This window comes from Phragmites australis, chromosome 2 (genome assembly GCF_958298935.1).
Source record: "Phragmites australis chromosome 2, lpPhrAust1.1, whole genome shotgun sequence".
NCBI classification, from domain to species: Eukaryota; Viridiplantae; Streptophyta; class Magnoliopsida; order Poales; family Poaceae; genus Phragmites; species Phragmites australis.
Window position 1 is genome coordinate 17242661 of NC_084922.1, and position 18140 is coordinate 17260800.

Consider the following 18140-nt stretch of genomic DNA (forward strand, 5'->3'; position numbering starts at 1 on the left):
CTACTGAATCCTATCCCGGGGCCGATGATCAGACATGCTCAAGGATTGCGCCAAGGGGACTCCCTGTCCTCCTTCCTTTTTGTTATGGTCATGGACGTGCTCTCGTGGCTCATCTCTAAGGCAGAAGACACTGGAATCCTTGATCCCCCGGGCCATGCTTCCATCAGGCACCGTTGTTCCCTATATACCGACGATGCCGTTGTCTTCCTATCACCAACCGTGTAGGACATCCGTGCACATCTGCCCTTCTTCAGCTGTTTGGTACCGCATCGGGGCTTAGAACTAATCTCAACAAATGTGCAGCTGTTCCTATTGGTTGTGGTGAGGACCATATCAACACCATCAACAAGCTCCTCCCCCGCGGACTATCATCCTTCCCGATTTCTTATTTGGGTGTGCCTGTCATTACTGGCCGGCTCCGGAAGAATCAGCTCTAACCCATTGTGGACGAATTTGCCGCCAAGCTCCCTATATGGCAATCCAAACTAATTTCTAGACCCAGGCGCGCCACGTTGGTCAAGTCCATGTTGCCAACGACCCCCCTTCACATACTCATTTCCATCCCCGTTCCACCTTGACTGCTCAAAGAGATCGATAAGATTCGAAAGGCTTTCCTTTGGTCCGGTGATCAAGCGAGAACCAAGGGTCAATGCCTGCTTGCTTGGCCAAAAATTTGTAGTCCTCTATCTTACGGTGGGCTAGGGATACAAGACTTACGGTTAGCCAGAATCGCTCTGCATATGAGGTGGCTTTGGTGGGAATGATGTGACCGCTCAAAACCTTGGGCGTTGTTACCTCTACCCCATGAGAAAGAGGTCATCGCCCTCTTTGAGGCATCCACCCGATGAGGTTGGCAATGGCCTCTCCACACGATTCTGGACTAATTCATGGCTTGGCGGCTGCTCCTTCCGTGTACTTGCTCTCGAGCTCTACGCATGCATAACACCTTCAGCCAGGAGGAGGTCTGTCAGGGGTGCTGTGCTGGACCATCGATGGATTAGGGACATCACCGGACCCCTCTCAATTCCAGCGTTGTAGCAGTTCCTTCGGCTATGGTCACAGCTCCGCTTCATCAACTTGGGCACCAAGGAGGACCGTGTAATTTGGATATGGAACAATTCAAGGGAGTACTTGGCATGATCTGCATATCAATCCATGTTTCATGGTTCCATCCTTTGCGAAGGTGCCAACATGGTATGGAAAGCTTAGGCTCCGGCGAAAGTTAAGTTCTTGGGGTGGCTGGTGCTCCATGGACGCTTTTGGATGGATGCTCGAAGGAGGAGGCACGGTTTGCAAGATACAGATTCCTGCACTCACTGTGATCAGCATGCAGAAACCATCAACCATCTCTTGTTGAATTGTGCAATCGTGCGGGAACTGTGGTGGCGAATCCTTGGCGCCCATGTTCCATCTTAGGGATCATTCATGACTTGGTGGAGCGATCTGCGATGACATGTGGTTGCACAACATCGAAGCGGTCTTGATTCCTTGTTCCTTCTCATCAGTTGGCGCATATGGCAGGTGCGCAACGATGTTGTCTTCAACAAGCGGCGCGTTACCTCGGACATCCTTGTTGCACTCACCAGGGAGGAGGCAGACAACTGGTGCCAAGCCAGAGCAAAGCACCTACATGCCCTCCTGCAACATCTAAGCAGATACGGTGCCATGGTCTAGCGTATGTTCGTGTTTGTCTACCTAGTTGCATAGATGATTGTACAAGTCCGCTTTCGTTATATTTGTTTCCCAACCATGATATGGTCATGGTATAAAACTTTTTTATGTTTTCTATCTTGATACAAAGATGCGCAGCTCTCCTGCGTATTCGAAAAAAAGATGTGCTCATGAAGCGGGGCTCCCGTCGACTTGCTTTTGTGCTTATGGTGGTCAGGGACTCAGTGGCAAGCCACACCGTTGCAGGCAGGGGTTCTTGGTGATCACCAGGGCCAGGCTGCCCTATCATCGTGCGTTCTTGGTGATCACAACGGCCAAGCCACACTGCCGCTACCGCAGACCGGATTTCATGGTGATCACAAGTGACAGGCTCCACTGATGCCGCCACAGCCTGGCTTTCATGGTGATCACCAGGGCCAGGCCGCGCTGCTGCTGTCACATCCGGGCATTTTTGTTGATCATCAGGACCAAGCTACACTGCCACTGTCGCCGTCAGGCGTTCTTGATCATTAGTCATCACCAGGGCCAGGCCATGGTGCCGCTTCTACCGGATGGCCTTGGTCATCAACACGGCCAGGCCATGCCGTAGCCGCAGGACCTTCTTTATCTTTACCATAACCTGGGCGCGACCTCATACTATCATTATCTTGGCCCTTACCAGTAACTGCCGTCGAGCCTTTTTGGTTCCCCCAAGGAGAGGTGATGATACACATGGAGAAGAAGCCACGGCTGATGTATAGGTCACCGGCGCCAGAGCTATAGGGCATGGACGGTGCGATGTCGATATGCAAGTTCAAAGTTTCCACGTTCCAAGAACCAGGCGTCATGATCAAGCACCGCAAAGATTAACCAATGCATCATGATCAGACTTAACGACCAAGACCGAGGCCGTGACTCGAAATCTGACAACGCGGCTCTCCTGTACCAGAGCCCATGCCCGCTTTGACACTGTCGCAAGAGAACCCGGCAAGGGCATGCATAACCTAGTCGTCAAGTGGGGGCGGCAACTCATATGGAGAGCAACATATGTGACTCCGTGTGGCGTCCATGAAACCGTTGTGCCACGACACATTGTCTGCCTGGCACGTGCCCATAGTGAGATCCGGCCGTATGGGGGCCAATGCGTCATCCTGAGATGAATCCGATACCAGCATCCCGGGGGCTAATTCTCTTGCGGATTTGGTAGAGTAAGTTGTCTATTATTCATCTTTGGTGATTTGGTAGAGTAAGTTGTTGCAGCAGCCATTGGTTAGGGAGTTGTGTTTTTTTTTTATATTTGTCCTAGCTAGATAATTAGAGTATCTTTAAGAGATTCTCTAAAACTTACTTTCTTATCTTCATATAAGGAGCCTTTTTAATAAAATTCGCTCTCTAAATCTCCTTCCTCTTCAATAAACTCTTAATATCCTATTCTCTATATGTCCTCTACTGTGTCACCGACGGATGGATCCCACATGTAATCTCTCCCTTTCCTCTTCACCAGCGGCAGTACCAGGTAAGCATGATGGTGGTGGAGGCAACGAGCGGGCGGTCCTGCGTGACGGCAAGGCCGACAGACACGGACTCCGGCACCACGACAGTGACCATCATGTAGGTGTGCTCGGCAAACATGGCGACACCCAGCTTCATCCGTTAGGTCACCCTATCCACCCTCTCCTCGGTCACCAGCTTGTCGCCGTCATCATCGTCCTCACCCTCCTGTTGTCCCACAACAAAGCCGCCAGTTGCCTCCTCGCCATGTCATCCCCCAACACTAGCTCGAACGACGATGCCACGCGGCCCAACTCGCCGAAGTAGCGCTCCTACCGGCTCTCTAGCTGCAAGCAAGCACCATGAACATTGCTAATTAATCAGCAAAGAACAAGCTAGTTGATGGTTGATGCAATGCAATAATTGTATAGACCTTGTTGAATAGGCCAATGGGCATTGCCTAGACGTCATCGGCGTCGTTCTTGGGCGCTTGATGCAACACCTGGTGAGTGCAGGCCTCGACCTGCTCCTGCCTCTCTGCCTCCTCATCGTCGATCGTGCTAGCCGCCAAGTCTTCCATGCACACCACCTCGCTCAACAGCTCCTGCATGGTACCAGGACTTACGCAGAACAAACATCATCGCTGGCGGCGAGGCAGAGGATGAAGGCGACTAGGCCGTAGCGCACGAAGAGCGAGACGAGGGAGACAACGACCTGGCCACTGGACGCACCGCGTGGCGCTCCTACACCTTGCAGAGGTTGGTGGGCTCAGTAGGATTGGGAGTCTGAGAGGGGTTTCCTATTTCTAGCTAGGATGAAGGTGTGTTTAGGGGATTGGTAAAAATAGAGACTCAGTTTAGAGAGCTATTGGAGGGTATTTTTTAGTCAAATTTTTTAAATTTAACTATAGGGAACATAATAGGGTGTCTTTTAGAGATGTTCTTAGTATAAGGAGCTGGCCATGTTGACATTAGTATGGATATTCTTTTAATTGTTTTATCGGGTTCTTGCATTAATGTTGTGAGTGTAATGTTTTCACCTCCAAAAGAAATATATTGAATTTATTAATATTTATTTGTTTCTATACGGACCTCTGAATTCTCTTCCAGTCCACCGAGCCTAGTTCGCCGCCGCGCTCTAGTTCGAGGCTACCGCGGCGGGCTGCATGAAGGACGATAACATGTGAGACCGGAGGTGGGAAATGTGGATTCATCGTGGAGCAGCATTGGGCAGGAGTGGAGGGGAGGTTGGGAGGAGGACAGATGGGCGGCGGCCCATCTCCCAGAGGGCCATGGATGGCTTGACGCCATGAGAGGAAAGAGGAGGAAAGAGATCGAAAGGAAAAAGACGAGAGTTCCCTAACATGTGGAATCAATGGTAAGACCGTGTAAAGTGGCATTTAACATGAGAGCGTCTATACAATATCTTGTTTTTTTTAATGGCTCTAAACACTTGATTTTCCGGCCATACAATTTTGATATCTACAGCTTAAATTAGAACTAACTTAGTACTAAAAAAACAGGTATTATTGGAGGCTCTAACACCTAAATTTTTATTACGCCATCACCACCCGAACATTACACCAAAAAGGTGACTTAATTCCAATGCAATGTTACCGTAATTCCAATATAAACTAATCGTAACAAAGGTATAAAAATTTTAGGTGTTAGGAGGCCTTAAAACACATGAATTTTCTTACGTAGACTCACCATCCATAAAAGCACAAATCTTGGCACAAATTTGAGACACTAAAATTCAAGTGTTGGAGTCATCTAACATTCAGGTGATGTTTAGTAATCCCATTACTTGTACAGTGTTATGAGTGTGGCGAAGCAGAGTTATTTGAATGGCAAATCCTCAAATTGATCCTTGTACTGAAAAACAGTTTTATTGGACACATACCTAGCATACTAGTAGTCTAGTACTACCATAAAGCCCTTACCTTAATCGAGCAATTAATCAACCCAAATTATATTGATCTCAGTTCAAACAATTAATTTCATTCGAGACACCAAAATTATTCAAGCAAGACTAGACGTAGTAGATCATGCCAACTTCGATGAGGCTGATGTGCGGTATGTTGAGCGCCACGGCGGGACCCCTGCAGTTCCTGCGGAGGAACGAGTAGGCGACGTCGATGGCGAACTTCTTGAACACCGAGGAGCTCTTCCTCGCCTTAATGTACGAGTGACCCATGATGTAGGCCACGCCGGCGCTCTTTGCCTCCACGAGCGCGCTCAGCTCCTCCTTCGTCGCCGGGTCCATGCGGTCGCCCGTCGACTCGTCGATCTCGAACCGGACGCGCCGCCGGACGGCGAACCCCGGCGACTCGGCCTCGTACATGGCCTGCAGTGAATGGAGGGTCTCCGACTTGCTGGTGTCCGTGGCCATGGCGGCGGCGGTGGCTGCGCGCATGGCGAGGCTCTGCTCCACGGCGGCGGGCATGGGCGCCCGCATGAGCAGCCCCGTCCTTGAGAGGTCGATGGGGCGCGTGACCACGGCCATGCGGCCCTCCAGCGAGACGTCGCTGTATCGCAGCGCGTCAGCGTTGGCGGCGGCCTCGGCGGCCTCCATGTGCACGAACTCGGCGATGCGGAGCACCAGGTCGTTCTCGAAGTCGTTGTCATCTCCCGGTACGTCCTTGTAGCCGTGCCTGACGACGCAGCGGTACATGCGGAACTCTCGCGGGCCGATGCGGCCGACGAGGTGGCGCTCGTAGCTGCGGACGTGCGGGATGGGGACGGCCTTGACGCAGACGAAGACGAGCACCTGGTGGAACGCCGGGAGGTTGGTGACGAAGTGGGAGAAGATGATCGGCACGCCGGTGGCGAGCTCGGAGTAGATGAGGCCGATACCCGGGACGCGCACGATGCCCAGGCTGGGGCCCAGAGCGTGCAACCACTTGAGCGACACCTTGTTCTGCACGTCGAACAGGTGCCTCCGCCGCGTGCCATAGTGCCACACGTACATGACGAACACCACCACCAGCGACAGCGCCAGCGGCAGCCACCCGCCCTGTGGCACCTTCATCAGCGCCGCCGAGAGGTAGATGCACTCCACGGCGCCGAAGGCCAGCAGGAAGAGCGACGCCAGGAGGAAGCCCTGCTGCCACACGAAGACCATCACCAGCGACATGAGGAGCGTGGTCACCACCATCACCCCCGCGCACGCCATCCCGTAGGCATTCCCGATGAAGTTGGTGTCGCGGAAGCCGACGGTGACGGCGAGGCAGACGAGCATGAGGATCCAGTTTATCTCGGGGCTGTAGATCTGCCCGTGGATGCGGCTGGAGGTGTGCACGATCTTGACGCGCGGGAAGCAGCCCAGCGCGGTGCACTGGCGCACGATGGAGAAGGTCGCCGAGATCACCGCCTGGCTGCCCACTATCGCTGCCAGCGTCGCGATAACCAGAACCGGCCAGAAGATGCGACCTGTGCGAGTTTCACACCACACTCTGTGAGAATCAATCAATGGTTGCTACCTGTGCATGCATGGGTGCGCGGTTAATATGATTACGCGGGATGGACTCGAAGAAGACGAAGTGGATGTCGCAGTCGGGAGCCTTGGACAGGAACGCCGCCTGCCCCATGTACTGCAGCACCAGGCACGGGTAGATCAGCCCCACGAACGCAATCTGTAGGCATGGACATATACACGCTTGCAGAGTGTGAAATTTGAAGTGATAAATGGTTAATGATATCCGAAAATGAAATTCAAATGAGAAACAAGTTTGCGTAAGGGTAAATGAAAAGTTAGGAACGCCATTTACCCTTATGGATGCAGCAGTGAAGTGGCCAAGATCTGCAAACATAGCTTCTGTGCCTGCATACAGTGCAATGTGCAAACGACCAATCAATTTAGGTAACTATTCTGACCAAAAAAGACAGTGGAAACTTAGGACAAACAATCATCGCATGCTAGTACAAAGTACGAACATGTCATTTTTGGTTGGCTTGTGCAGAACAAAGCATGAGAGTAGTACTGCACCTGTCATGGAGAGGAGCACTCCTCCAAGTGAGATCCACCCGTCTTTACCGGTCCGCTGGAAGAACCTGACGAGGTAGAAGGGAGACAGCGCGCAAAGAACCCTGGGGTTCCACACGATGATGTTGTAGATGCCGAGCGCCGCGAGGCAGAACAGCCAGATGATGACGACGGGCGCGAACAGGAAGGCGACGCGGTGCGTGCCCCAGTGCTGCAGGGTGAAGAGGCACACCAGCACGATGCACGACAGCAGCACCACCTCACCTGAAGTGCACCAAATATTTGATATGTAATCAATAATGATTAGCGAATTTACTGAATTGTAAGAACTCAATTGGAGGCATACTAATTACCATTTGAGAGTGCATTTGAATGTACTTGGAGACCAGAGAAGGACGAGAGCACTGGGCACAAATCGAAACGCAGCCAAGATCGATCAGACGAACGAAAAAGTGAATTTATTTTTCTTGAAAATAAGCGGCGACTAGAGTAGATATGTAGATTACCCACCGGACATGGCCGGCGTGAGGAAGCCATCCCCGATGACGAGCGAGGCGCCGAAGAGGACCATGAGGAGCAGGAAGGTGCGCGACTTCCTATGCTTCTCGAGGAAGCTCCTCAGCGCTTTTAGGATGGGCGTGTCCTGCGCCGTGTACCCGGGCCTGTAGTACGCCGAGAGCTCCTCGTCGGCGGCCTGCTGGTTCGGCATCAGGCTGAACTTGGCGTGCCGCACCAGCAGCGAGTACAGCGCGAACGTGCCACCTGCAAACATGCATCATGCGTCACGCATGCATGTGTGATTACAATTTTGACATGTCGTCGATGTTGATCGATCGAGACGGCAGTCAGTGAGGTGACCGGACGTACAGACCTTCGCCGTTGTCGTCGGCGCTGAGGACGATGAAGACGTACTTGAGGAGCGGGATGAGCGTGATGGTCCAGAAGACGAGGGAGAAGACGCCGAAGACGGTCTCCTCGTCCTGGAACCGGCGCAGCGAGCCGGAGAAGGTGCTCTTGTACACGTACAGCGGCGACGTGCTCAGGTCGCCGTACACCACGCCGCAGCTCTGGTACGCCAGGACGAGGAGGTTCGTGTATCTGATAGTCCAGTGTTTCTGCATGCGCCCATCATCGACATGAGGGACGTAAGTTGCGATCAAACTTAATACCACAATACAATTCATGACGGAGAACTGGTAGATCAGTGGATAGTGTATATGCATGTTCCTCGATCTTGATTTAGGGGGTTGTTAGACATTGTTGGTGGAAAATAGTCTTAATCGCCCATGTTGGCACTACAACGATTAAATCCAAAATGCAGGACAAAACAACAATCTACAAACAAGAAAGAAAATTGCACATGGACATTGACCAATGCGTCGGAGGAGCTGACTTACCGGGGTGGTGTCGTAGGGGTCGATGCCGACGGTGTTCTTCGGCGAGAGGCCCCACTCAGGGTCCGTCGGCCACATTTTATTCGTCGGTGATGAAGAGAACGTTGACGACGATGGTCGGAAGTGGATGCATGCACGGATTATGAGAGCATTTTTATTCAGATGGATGAGCAACCGGCGTCTCTGGAGCTCTGCGATGAGTTTGTGTTCTCAGAGAGAAATGTGGCGATGGAGAGAGAGAGACGCTTTCTCAGGCGGACGTTGACAGTTGTCAGTTGGCCACGTGGTTAGGGGGCAGAGCTATGGAACAGTGCGGCTCGTAGAAATTGAACACTCTTCTTTCTAAAGCTCAATTTGGCATTGCAGCGGCATTTCAAAAGTGCTTATTTATTTCTTATTTTGGATGTCGTTAGTTTGAATTGTTTTCCGGATTCGTAACAACAAAAGTCTCACTATAGTTGACAAATATTACTCTAACTAATTAGATTTCATTTTAGCACAGCACAAACACGAACATACAATAAGACAATGGTTAACTCTATATTACTCTGTTATGGAAGAGTTTCAACGTATTCGTGATGACTACATGTATTTGTCCATGTCACTGTGAGATGACCGGAGGCACATAATTTAAGATGATTAGTAAATTACTAATCAGTCTTACGAATACGTGAAAAAAATAGAGGATACTCACTTCGGCAAAATCATATGCCATAGGACAGAAATTTATATAGGTTCAGGTCATCCAAAGGATAATAGTCTTATATTATGTGTTCTTGTATTGGTTTTCAAGATAGATTACAAGGAGGGTCTTGGCTAGCCTAGATATGATCCAAACTTAGCTGAGGGTTCCTTGTGTGTAGTCTTAGCGAGATGTTGATGTAGATTATGAATACAGAAGGCTTGGGGATCATGGAGCGCTTATAGCTTCTGTTGGGCTTGAATTGATTTGTTGCTTGTTGTCTCCCGTTGGGTCCCCTGGCTCCGTATATATATGGATTGCCATGTAGTCTTCGGACTCTTTTTTGAGTAGGATTCTATTACCCTTGGAGATAGACTTTCTTGTTTAGGGGATACCGTGGGACCTACGAGCAGTTTTCATATGTCTAAGGATTCTTTTCCCAGACACGAACTATGCTCTGAGAATACAGGAAACCCTATAAGACATGTATATGCATAGGACACTCGTATACAGTAGTTTTATACTACCCATCATGAAGCCCCCTATCAGTATGTGAAATGAGGCTACAACATATCAAAAACTTAGCCCAGTAAAGTGAAATGCTTAGACAGCTTGTTTTTTTGAGTGATAACTCAGGTCCTCAGATAGGATTTTACATCTAGTCGAGTGTTCGAAAGTCCTCGGGTCATCTAGTCGAGATTTAAAACACCTCCAGGTACTTACATGAGCCCCCAAGTATGTATTTCATCCGAGTAGGAATTCTGAGTCATCCGAGAAATATTATCCCAACCTTTCAAAAGGGAGGGGAGAAAAGACTCTTTGTTGGCCAAGCATGAAATTTGAACCGTCGTAGTAGAAATTTCGTGCAGTGGTGAAGAGATTCTTTCCCTAGTAGAGGATCATGATGACATTTAAAAATCGTGCGCGTTGGGCAGGGTAGTAAGCTGGGTTCCCTATGGTTATGGTCCAATTGCTCTCACTTGCATTGAAAGAGATTCTGAATATTAAATGCGACGAGACGCTGGCACAAAAAAATCGTGGCCCGAGTTGTAATCGAAACCATTACCATACTAGTTAGAGAATCATCAAGCTCCTCTTTGTCCTTGTATAAAAGGGAACCGAGGCGGCTCGTGAGACACTTCTGTTCTTCATCATCATCTTCCATGAGCCTTTTGCCTTTTTCATCTCTCGTCTTGTGCTTGCAACCATTGCCGAAACCCTCACCTTTCTTCCCCACCTTCTAGGCATCATGGGTTGCAAGAAGGTAGAAAAGCAATAGGCCTCCACCTCAGCTGTCGTCAAGTCCGCGATTCCAGCATGGGCTGTGTCGGACGTGATGAAGGAGGCCTTGGTCTAGCTGGAGTGCGACAAGATTATGCCTTCATGCACTCTGGTCTCTTGCACATTGATGGAGGGTCAAGAGATCCCCAGCCCAGACATGACCTGGGTTGTGGTATTCATTGCAACTTTCGTTCATCCCCTTCCATCTTCCTCCTCTTTGTGCTCAGCTTCTATGGCATCAAGCTTATCCACCTCAATCCCAACTCCATTATAATGCTCAACATTTTCACACATATGTGTGAGGTGTATCTAGGCGTGCGATCCCCTCTTGACCTGTTCTGGTACTTCTACGTTCCGAAGAGGTTCTTGGGTAGGGTCACTGGTGACGCTAAATTCTACCTCCCCGAAGGGAAGTCAACGAAATACATCGGCTTCTCCACCAAAAGCTCCTAGTTGGGGTGGCACAAGAGGTGGTTTTATTGGCAGCCTCCCCCACCTGGAGTTACATATTGGGGACTTGCACCATTCCCGACAGCGATGTGGATGGATTCACCACCCACCACTGCCACAACTTGGACCCTCATTGTCGAGATCTGAGATCTAAAGTAGTGGGGATTGACAACATGAGATGTTGCTAGAAACTTCATCAGGAGACGTCTAAGTCCTCTATGACCGGGGATTTTAGGCACCTAGGAGTTCACAGCCGAAGAGGACCCGACCCAAGAAGGTGAGACAGGTACCCGCTTATCCTGAGTAGTTGTTGGGGGTAGGAAGTACTTATTTTTTATGAGTTATTCCTTACTACGGATTTTACTGAGGTGGAGGTGGAGCAGAGGACGAAATTCCTCTTCGAGACAGCCCCCAGAGGGACATCGCCCAAACATCTTGATCCCCATCGTAGAGATGGAAGCCAAGGCTAGGGTTGAGATCTTGCCATAAAGTCTCATGAACCTTTTATCTTTGCTTTTCCGAATAGTCCTGATTTTGGGTAGTGATCTATATGAATGATGAAGCGCCTAGGATGCGGAAGGCCTGATCCAGAAGCAAAGAATGCGAGTGTATGGGATGAAGGTTCGGACATTGTTGAAATCATGGGGCTCATGAGCCCAAGTGGAAGAGGAAGTGTCATGGCCACATCGCCAGTTTTGTCCCCCATCGGTGAGAACATGACGAAGGAGGTCCTGGGCACAACGGGCGGCAACCAGTCGGTGAGTGACCCTGTGACGCCGTTTGCAGCTCCAACTCCAGGCACCGCGCTTCCATCCCTACAACCCAAACCTAAGGTGTGTCCGGGCTTCTCGTAGAACTTCTACGGTTGTGGTAAAGATTAGACTGAAACATGAGTAGATGTCGTACCAGGATTGTAGAAAGGCGATTGTCGGCATGGGTACCTCGGCTGACATCACCTTATCCATATCAGAAGTCATGGTCGAGGAGGAATCCCTTTAGAAGACATCTTAGAGAGGGGCTCCACTTGGCTAAGTTAAAGGATGGAATGAGACCTTAAGAGGCCCAGGTATGGATGTTCACCTTGGCACCCTTCTTACATTTCAAAAATGTGATTTTTAAATTTATTTCTCATAGATTACTAAAGGAAGATTCACTATGTGGAGCATCGACACCCGTCCTTGAGCCCCCAGAACCCTAAGCTTAGGAGGACAACATCTCCGAGACTGGTGAAAGAAATCTGGGTGAAGTATAGCGGGACGGGACCGCTGAACCCCTGGTTTCTGCTGGAGGAAGCGGGGAGGCAGGAGTCATGGTGCCTTGGGAGCCCAAACTGATGTCGTTAAGGGGACCTGAGTTGAGGGTGGTCACAACCTGGAGGACTTCCTGGGCACCTTTCTCGTGGTGAGTATTGCTCTGCAAGATAACCTTTTGGTTAATAAATTTATGTGTGCTAACCTAGGCTTCGTAGTTGGCCATGTCGTGAATGCACCCTCTTGCACGGAATTCTGGGAACTTAGGTCTCAACTAGCTAGGCACGAGGCCAACAAGGAGTGACAGCTAGCCAAGAAGGACTGTCAGCTCTACTAATGAGCCTCCAACTCTCCAAGGAGTCATCCAAGAAGGAGGGACTGCACTGCGAGTTAGACAACAAGTCTTGGGGTAAGCTTCCCATAAATTAAAGATATCATGGTAACACTATGCTTGTCTCCTTTTGAATTATGTCTTTCCATGTAGAGCTATCCAAAACTCGGGATGCCTTAGCCCAGGAGGGGGCCGGATGAGCATCGTCCAACATCACCTTGCCATGGCCTTGAACATGTTCTAGGATGCCCTTAGCGGAGTTAGACTTTAGGTGAAACCTGCATAGGATGTTGTCAAAGATTAGTGCCTAATAATATAACCATAATTAAACAAGGGTACCTTCGAGATCAGGGATTGAGCAGGAATAAGACACGCGATGTAGAAAGGTTTGGGTCCCCTACATCCTATGTGGATAATGATGTATATGGACTATTTTGAGTACAAGCAATTTATCTAGACCTATTACAATGGAGGGGATTGGATCTAGACTAATATAGGGTTGAAGTCGCCGAGTTTCTCTAATATCTAGGGTCTTGGAGTTGCTTGCGTCGAGATGCGTATGCATCCATCCAGGGGTCAGGGTCCCTACCTTATAAAGAGGTCCTAGCACCGCCTTAGTCCTGGCCGTAGTTGATAGGGAGTCCTTCATCCTATCGGCCAAGGAAAAATAGTTGAATCCAGCCCATAGACTAGTCATACTCGAGTCAGATAACCTAATCGAGACCTTCCTAGTATATGTCTTTGTGATCCCCAGGAGTATCAAGTCCTATAGATTCGGGTCCATAATATATAGAGTTGTTAAGTAGGCATACGATATATCTTGTCATATGGTACACTCCTTATGTGTATATACCTTGTAGTTAGATACTTGATAGTAGCCCCCCTAACTCTGCTCACTAGATAGGGCTTCCACAAGTGCCCACTCGAGTACTGCCAAGTCTAGGCTTGGTCGAGTAAGGTAGATCAAGCTTGTAGTCGGAAGAATCGAGCAAGGAAGGTCCTCTTTCAAGTATCGAGTGGAAAGGCCATTGGGTTGAGCGCCTTGCTATTGTTCGCACTCAAAACTCAAGAAATGCATGAAACTTGACTTATCGACACCCAAGTCTAAGTAGAGTTAAAAGATAAAAACCCTGAATTTTGAACCGTTGGGTATATGCACATTTAATGCTTGCGGATGGGTGAGCAAAGATTCGCATGACACCATCATCCCACCTTTCACACTGAATGAAGTGCCACAGTGATGGGAGTGGTTACCAAAGAGATGTTAAATACCAAGCTATTTATTCGTACAAACCTGAAATGTAGCCATTGTTTCACCCTCTTGCCATCAGTCTTCTCCTGCAAGCTCTCGTCTTAATCCACTCAAACACGCGCTACCGCACAGAAACTCAACTCCATGGTTTCCAAAACCTCTGTGAACACCACCACTCCTTCCTCGCCTGAAAAGAAGTCTGACGCGAAGGCCGCCGACACCTCTCACAAGAAGCTGGATGAGATGAGGATCCTAACGGATGTCTGGTCAATCTCTTCGATGCAAGAATGAAAGCTCCAGGAACTTGAGGCCGAAGAAATCGTCCCTCCTCATGAGTTGGCCAACCAGAGGCTGGCGTCGGGTGATGAATTCCCCTCGTGTCAATTTGATCATGAAATTATGGTGTTTGAGTCATTTTTTTATGTGGGTTCAATGTTCCCCTTCCATGTTCCTTCTCACCATACTCGACTGCTACCAAATTGAGCTTCACCATCTGGACCCAAACTTGATTACCATGCTCAGTGTGTTTGTCCACCTATGCGAAGCCTTCCTCGGTATCATGTAGAGTTTGATTTTGTTCCAATACTTTTATCATCTAAAGAAGAATACTGAGAACAAATGTGTTGGAGGCTGTGGTTTCTAGCTATGGAAGGAATGAAAAATTCATATATCCTAGTTCTCGCTAACCTTGTCATGGCAAAAAAGATTAGAAAAAACATTGGTTTTATGTCTTCAACTCCGATCCAGTCAATTCTCCCTTAGTTTATAAGGGCCTTCATCCCCAGCCACATCTGTCCTAGTCAAAGAAGCACCGCAAGTCTGACCACACTGCCCATTACAGCAAGAGGATTGGCAAACTTAGCCAGAGTGGTTTAACCGGGTGGCATGTGGCCAAAGACTTCATTACTCGAAGGTCGATGTCACGTCCCGAAATCCGTAATTGCGTGTTTAATAGTAAACATGTGTCATTTGAGTCATATTCGAATTTGGATCGTTTTGGATCGCCTGATTGAAATTTGAGCTGCAGTTATGTGATCAGATGCCCCTAAGGAATTAAATCGCGATATAAAAATTTTCGGGATTTTTGGAGCACAATAGCACTGCAATTTGGATTAATGAAGTGAGCGAAAAGAAAATTGGAGAAAGAATTGAATTAGAAGTAAAATAGGACTTTTTCTCTAACTTGTGGAGCCCACATGAGGGAAATATCTCTCTCTCACTCAAAAGGGGGCAGCCCACCCTCTCTCTCTCCTCCCTCACTCCCCACGTGCTCCTCTCTCTCTCTCCCACCTTTCTCTCTCTAGCTCTCCCTTTTCCACTTGGTTCCCGCCACTACAAGAGAAGCCGAGGTGCATATGTGGTACCCATGTGACCACACGCTTGAGAGCTACTCATCCATCCAATTCTTTTTCGTTTTCCCGAAGGATTCGAGCCTGTTTTGATCGTTTTAGGTGTTCTAGGTTGAAACACTTGGAGCACCGGAGTTCTTCTTCTTCCCGAGCGTTTCACTTCTTCCCGAAGGTCACAAAGTGGGGCAAAAGCATCCTTGGTGAGTCCTTTAGGCTTCCCATGGCACGAACACGCATTTGGATGATCGATTTTGGATTTGGATCGATTTTTGTGAAATCAATGCGTTCTTGAGCATTAGGAGCGAATTATGGATTTGGTTGAGATTTGATTTAGGAATTGAGTTGCTAGGTGGTTAGTTAAGTTCTAGACTCTCTAAACTCTTCCAAACATATCCCCCCTTTGGAGTGGAAAAGATCGCAAATCGATTTGGCAAAGTTTCCCGTTAAATAGGAGCAGTTCTGGAAAGTCCGGAACCTCCGAAAAATTGTCCGGAGGTTCTGCAGTTTGGGACCTCCGCAAAAATGTGTGGATAGTCCGGAAAAGTGCGGAGGTTCTGCAGTGCGGAGGTTCCGCAATTACTATCCTTTAGGCGCATAGAGGCTTGTAAAATTCATAATTAATTCATCCAAACTCCAAACGATGTGAGACCAGTTGCGTTAGCTTCGTATGAGTATGAACTACGTGTTAAAAGTGTTGGAACTCCATAAAATACTTTTGATAATTGATGAGTTAATTAGATGTGTTTCTGCTTGTTTAATCACTGATAATCAATACCATCTCCGAAAATTATGAAACCACTTGGACAATTCATGTTTTGCGCATCTTATGGCATGCATTGTTGCATTTTATCCATACTCATAGCATTGCATGCGTTATTTTTTTTAGAGAACGCCGATCCCACGATCCCAGAGGCCGAGTTCGATCCCGACACACCCAACCTTTCTGATTCAGGGCAGGAAGGCAAGCATCTATCATATTGCACCATGTTAACTTGAAAGTCTAAAGTGTTATCTATGCTTATGTATGTATGCATGTGTCGGGTACCCTTGGGTAGAACCTATGCCGTTGCATTCTTCTACCTTGGTCATGAGTTTATGTGTGTTCCTTGAAGCCTAGAGGTGAAGTCGATGTCTAAAGGTCTTCGCTATGGTTAGCAATGCTTAGGTATTTCGGTAGAAGTCGAATGACGGCGTTCTCTGTTGTTCGTGAGAATAGGATCTACTACTGTTTATAATTACATGTTGTTGGTGATGGTATGGTTGGTGAGTGGTGAGTATGAGATGAGATATGGGTGGTGTTAGGGGTGTCGTCTGCCTCAGTGGAAAGTCCAGGGGGCAGGTCGGAAGAGGAAACCCGAGCACCAAAGATCGCTTGCATCGTTTAAGGCTGATCGTCGGGGTTGTTAGCTTTAGCACTTACTTTACTCACCACATACCGATCTAATGGTAAGGCGAGCCGAATACCTTCACAGCTGTGGCTTTTTGGGCGTGAACATCGACGGTGTGAGCGGGCGGGCTTGTAAGTGGTACTAGTTTGCTCCGGTTGTAGTTCTAGTATCGTTGCGCCGAGCGATGCATGCCCCACACGGTTGAGGCTAGTTGGGAAAGGTTGTCACGAGTACCCCCTTGTGTGCACTTTGGCCGATGGCACAAGCCGAATGGTCCTCGCGTCGTGTGGGTCAAGGAGTATCACCCTGCAGGGTGTATAAATAATTTGAACTGCCGCGCTCTCGGTCATGAGCATGGTATTGTTTCATCTACACCCGGTCGTAGAGTTCTCGTTGTGTTTTGTAGATGATGGCATGGGGTTGATGGTTGGACATGTGATTATGGTCTGGGTATGGTGGTTGGTGGTTCGAGTTGGCACTTGTTCACATTGATATACTTGTTGTTACATTTACATATGCTCAGTTGTTGGTTATGGCAGGGTAGTTTCATATAAGTTGGTTAAGTTAGTTGCTCACACCTATGTCTAGAATGCTTACCGCTTAATTAACTTAACCATGTTTAAGTCTTGTTACCAGCTTAAATGCATGATCCTTGGAGTCGGGAATATGTATACTCATATCGTGTAAGACTTGCGAGTACCTTCGTACTCAGGGTGCTGCCCTTAAGTTGATGCAGGTTCGCAGGTCGGCGAGGAAGAGGCGGTGTTCGGCTACTTTGTGCTTGCCGATCAGGGTGGTAGGCAAGAGTAGCACACTCTACTCCGAACTCAGTGTTTTTGTATAGAGCCTAAGGGCATGTGGCTCCATATCCTTTTGTTGTATAGTTTTCTTCCGCTGCGTAGTTGTTGTTTCCTTTTTGTTGTAAATTGTGGAAACAACTGCATGTTTAAATATTTGTAATATAATGTTAATTTCTCACTCTTTCTTAAGCTTTGTTGTGATGTATATGTTGGAAAGGCATGTGTTCCTATCTTGGGCACAAAACACGTGTCGGGATGACATTCTGATTAATTGTCGAGGTTGTGATTATGAGAAATGATCCGCCTGATGATTAATTTGAATACCGTTTGGACGGGTCCTCACAGTCGAGCCCCTTGAAAGCGCATGATCATTTTGCCTAGGACTAAGCTAGAGGTGATGACAGCTCCCAGGACGCAATTGGGTGTAAGATTTATATACCATGTTACTGCTTTTGTTGTTTTAGTTGAGCTCTTTCGAGTGACTCTGTCTTCTTTTTCTCTTCATAGCCATGTCCCTGCAAGACACTGCTGCTTGACTGAGCAAGCTATTTGCTAAAGAGGCACAACCATGCTCCATTCAGCCCTACTCCCTCATGAATCCTCGACCACTAGTGAGAATTTTCCTGATTGAAGTAGTATTGATTATTACTTGTTTGACCTGAGTAATCCTTTTGATTCTAGGCTCCGGTCTTCCTCAAGGAGGACAACATCCCCACGACTGGGGTCTTTGTGCTCGAGGGCACCTCCTCCTCCGGCGCTAATGGTAAGCAAGGCCCTCATCCCACAACCAGTGCTGTTGCAAAAGAAGTTAAGGCCAAGGGGAAAACACTGGCTGATC

The 18140-nt window shown here is 48.5% G+C and overlaps 1 protein-coding gene across 1 annotated transcript; it reads right to left on the reverse strand.

Moving 5' to 3' along the window:
* Window positions 1–5172: 5172 nt before the first annotated feature.
* On the reverse strand, window positions 5173–8597 carry LOC133909910 (probable potassium transporter 3). Its single transcript, XM_062352446.1, has 8 exons — window positions 8523–8597; window positions 7997–8240; window positions 7636–7887; window positions 7479–7529; window positions 7129–7389; window positions 6911–6963; window positions 6658–6775; window positions 5173–6572 (listed from the first exon to the last, which is right to left on the reverse strand). The coding sequence occupies exons 1-8, from the start codon at window positions 8595–8597 to the stop codon at window positions 5173–5175; spliced, it is 2454 nt and encodes an 817-aa protein (XP_062208430.1).
* Between the last annotated feature and the right edge of the window lie 9543 nt (window positions 8598–18140).

What these genes read in the sequence shown, in the direction of transcription:
- LOC133909910 (XM_062352446.1), bottom strand. Translation starts at nt 8,597, where the DNA reads ATGTGGCCGACGGACCCTGAGTGGGGCCTCTCGCCGAAGAACACCGTC. An exon ending in CCTCACGCCGGCCATGTCCG is followed by an intron (nt 7,530 to 7,635) that starts GTGGGTAATCTA and finishes ATTTGTGCCCAG; the next exon opens with TGCTCTCGTCCTTCTCTGGT. An exon ending in TTCAAATGCACTCTCAAATG is followed by an intron (nt 7,390 to 7,478) that starts GTAATTAGTATG and finishes GGTGCACTTCAG; the next exon opens with GTGAGGTGGTGCTGCTGTCG.